General features: G+C 44.7%; 1 protein-coding gene across 1 annotated transcript; it reads right to left on the reverse strand.

The window, feature by feature from the left end:
• Window positions 1-1477: 1477 nt before the first annotated feature.
• On the reverse strand, window positions 1478-4071 carry LOC103805372 (fibroblast growth factor 4-like; the record flags this gene model as incomplete). Its single annotated transcript, XM_009078022.1, has 3 exons — window positions 1478-1654; window positions 3344-3447; window positions 3933-4071. Coding segments are annotated over 3 exons (420 nt in total), but the record flags the coding sequence as incomplete, so codon positions are not given.
• Window positions 4072-4154: the final 83 nt, after the last annotated feature.

A 4154-nucleotide genomic window follows, 5' to 3' on the forward strand; every position in this document is an offset into this window, starting at 1 on the left:
ATAAAGAAAAATATAGGGTTACTTGATGACGATATAGTACTGCAGCCTGACAGCTGTCTGCAAATATTTTCACCATGATTATCCTTACTAAAAGTAAACCACTGGGTAAAGATAGCTCAAACGTGACAAGGCTCAAATAGGATGCAACCAACTCTATCCTGCATACTTTTGGCTACATATGGAAAAAAAGAGAGATTTGGGATTATGATTGTTCCCCAGGGCCTCCTCCAGAACGGCAAGCCCAAGCAGAAAAGTGGGTACCTTCCTTCCATGCAGAATTTGTTAGGAGACTGGCTTTGAGATTTAGTGAGGTAGAAAATAATCAACTTTGTCAGGGAATGAGACAGAAAAAAGCAGCATATTTCTCCTTCCAAATACTGCACCAAAAAAATAAATAGTACAAATCAACCTCAATTCTTTGTCATCAATCTAAATTCTCCCTGTGGAGCTTGTGTTTGCTACGAACCAGCAAGTGCTTTTGCCTTTTAAAAACTTCTGAGTGTTATAGAGTTCCCTAAACTTTGAAAAAATGAATGTAGTCTCCAAATCTGAAAGGGAATTTGAGAAAAGTAGAACTGGTTCATGGTAATGTGTTCCACAGTGTGTTGGTTGCAGGAGGGACAGACACATTATTTTTTAGCCTTATGCCAAGCAATTGTATCAAATATAAGCTTCCATTAAGGACCAAAAGAGATGGTATACTCCTGGTTATCCAAATAGAACAACCCAGCCCCAATCCTGCTGAGCTGCTAGAGGTGTCTCAGCCTCTCCACTGCCTGGCAGCTCGGAGAAGATGGACTGCAGGAAGGTTCAAAGTTCAGCACTGGCAGATCTAAAAACAGATTTGTGGGGTAGCTGTGCAGCACTGCGCTCTCTGTACGAGGTAAACCGACACCATTCCAATTAAATAGCAACGCGGCACAAAGGAGGTCAGGCATTGTGTGTGGCTCCACGCTGGCATCCCACCCAGGCACCTCCACCACCTCCTTCCCCCAGGCCAAGAGCTTCTCTGGGAGTCACTGAGGGTTTGGGAAACACTCCGAGGAGAACAAAACCACCACAACAAACAAACAAACAAACACGTGTACAGCAACAGACACAGTCCAACACACAAACAGTGCAAAACGTTGTAAGAGAGGAATTGAATGTCACCTGACTGGACACGAAGTAGCAGCACACCTGTGGTAACTTAAAAATGAATGAAATAAACCACAAAGCAGAAATCTTCTACTGTTGCACCATGAAATGAAAGACCTTGGGTTGGAGGTTTTGTTTTGTTTTCAAAAGTTTTCAAAATAAAAAAAAAAAAGAAACTATAAATAAATTTTGTGACAATATATACAGATTTAAATAATTAACTTAAATATCTTACACCTACTCTTGCATAAAACTCTCCAGTAAAAGTGCACCATGTTTCTTTTCCCGAAACGTGTTCTGCGTCTTCCCCTGTGCTGAGGTAGGTCTGAAGGGAGATGTCTCAAATTCTAGGAAGAAAATGTGTCACTGTCATTGTGGGAGACACTTTATTGCCTTTCTTTGTTCTTCCATTTTTGCTCAGGGCTATGTACATCCCGGGATAAATCCTGGATTCGTAAGCATTGTAGTTGTTTGGCAGGAGAATCTCTTTGAATTTACACTCGTCATTGAAATGGGTCTGAAATGAAAAGGAAAGAATGAGAGGGAAGGAATTTTAAACATCAGGTGTGGAAATATTCTTGCTACCAGGTGTAGAAGGTGTGTTGTGGGGAAACCTGCAGGTGAGTCCCCCTCCTTAGTAGTCTTTTGAAGTGATCTCTGAAGCTTCAAACAGGACTCAGGAGTCAGAGGATCATTAAGGATGCTGTGGCCAGGCCAGGCTACATCTAAAAGGTGGGAAGGACACCCATAGCTCTATCTGCTCTGGGAGGGACAGGAGCACATGTTAGCAGAGCTGAGGTGTGTAAGGCCCAAGCCCAGTGTTAATGCCCTGCTCATCTAACTGCTCAGTGATTGTCCTACCAGCAATAAATTGCCTGAGAGGCCTCAGAAATGTCTGAATACTAGCACTTTCTCATGGTGCTTGAGGAAAAAGAGGCATTTTAAAGACACTCAGCATGGACAGTATTTTTTGCTTCTTCAGATTTAAAATTGAAGGATTTGGATAACTCATGTTGATGTCTCAGGATAACAAATCTGCAACAGGCACCCTTCAGTGATGAGTTTGCAATAAGTACAGTGAGGGACAGGTGTTACAAGTGTGTTTTCTGGAGAGGAACAAACTCATCTCTTACTGGGCAAAAGCCTAGGGGGTTGTAAGAGAGATCTTAGCCTGCCAAGCTGAACACTGCACTGGGGTTTACTTCATCCAGGACACCAAAGCAGCAGCATCCCTGAGAAATGATGCAATGGGAGCTCTTGCACTTTGGTGACTGATTCTGTCTGGGTTTATATCAGTCAAAATCCTCTGTAAGAGGACTGTTGCCCCAGAAAATAATTCTGGATACTTCATGTCTTCATGTGAAAATGCCCTATTTAACTCAGACATAATTTAGCTCTTCCTCAGCCCAGGTTTCTTCAAAGCATACTTTGGAAACATGAAATAGGAAAGTCATGGGAAAGGAAGGAGACACAGCAACATGAGTTTGAAGTTACACTGCTCACAGTAAGTTAAACATAGATGAACTCAAAAGCAGGACAGATTAACATGAGCAAAGATATGCCCTGTCATTGTCCACCACAAGTATATTTTATAAGATGCCTCTATCTTTTTCAAATATTCAATGTAAAAAAAAAGATGTGTGTTGTCTCCTAATAGGTCTTCCTTCTTGTAAATAGGAGTTCAAACCCTGAGGATGCTGAACTGTCATGGGAACACTGTTCATTCAAACACATTAACAAAGAGTGATCAATAGGTATGTGACAGTCACTGATTCATCACATCATGAAGGGTCACTTGTGGGGGCCTGGCTTGTCACAAGTTCAAATGCCCTCTGAGAGATGGAGTGAGTGATTGTCATACTTGCTTAAGGTTGAACCTAAATATAAGAAATGTATGGACTGAGTCTGGCCACACAAATGACTGCTCTGTTGCTCTGTGCCATAGGCAAGACTGGTAGCCATGGTTGGGTGACTACAGCTTTTATGTGGGACCCAAAGAAGTATAACACAAAAGAGTGGGTTTCACTTCAAAATCACAGTAAACAGCACAACTTGCCCTTCTGTGGGCAAGGCAGCAAGGGCTGCTCTGTATTGCCTGACCCAGGAGGGACAGGAATGGGGCTTGGGCAGCTTTTAGCACCATGCACACCTCTCACCCCAGCTGACCATTGTCCCCTCCCCAGGTGCACACTCGGTGGCTACTTACAGATCCATAGAGTTTGCCTTTGCTATTCATGGCCACGAAGAGTCCACTTCGAACACCGAATATGCTCACCACTCCTCTTTCCACGGGAGAAATTTCCAGCAAACCTACAGAGGAGACACAGCAATCAGGGGGACAAAGGGCTGTGCCCTGGAATGTGTGATGCCAGCACTGCCCTCACCCACAGTCTCCCATGCCCAGCACCGTGTGGATCTCCAAGCCCCAACCCTACTGTGGGTCACCACAGAACCTCATGCTCCACTCACTGCCCTATGCTCCACACTGGGACCTCTCTTCTTTTAGCTAAGTATCTATTTTTATTTTTCCTCCAGGCATCCTCTTATGTAGCCAAGGTTAAAATAAACCAGAGTGTGCTTAGGGCAAATGAAACATTTGTCATCGTGCAGCTTCTATCCCCCCCTCCAGGATCTTATTGTTTCAGTTGCAGATCACACTCCTAGGGCCACGGGGTTAAATCCCCAGCAGATGCTTTTCCAGTTTAGGGGAGAGCTGAGCTCTCTCCCCAACCCTTGCTCAGAGTGGGCGGCTCAGGGCACTGTGGAACCTCCAGATGTTGAGGCAAACCCGACACCTGATGCCTGAAGGGAAAACACTACAGCTCCGACGGATCCTCCCGGAGCTCTCCGACGGGCTCTGCCTCCTCGGGAGGACGCCGAGACTAGACGGAATTTTTTCCCGACGGGCTCTGCCTCCTTCGGAGGACGCCGAGACTAGACGGAATTTTTAGGGAAGTTAGAGATCTGTCTAACCCATTCTTATTTCGGGATACACCACTCTCTGTGGCAGGTGAGAT

The sequence above is a fragment of the Acanthisitta chloris genome, unplaced genomic scaffold (genome assembly GCF_000695815.1).
Source record: "Acanthisitta chloris isolate BGI_N310 unplaced genomic scaffold, ASM69581v1 scaffold26380, whole genome shotgun sequence".
NCBI lineage: Eukaryota > Metazoa > Chordata > Aves > Passeriformes > Acanthisittidae > Acanthisitta > Acanthisitta chloris.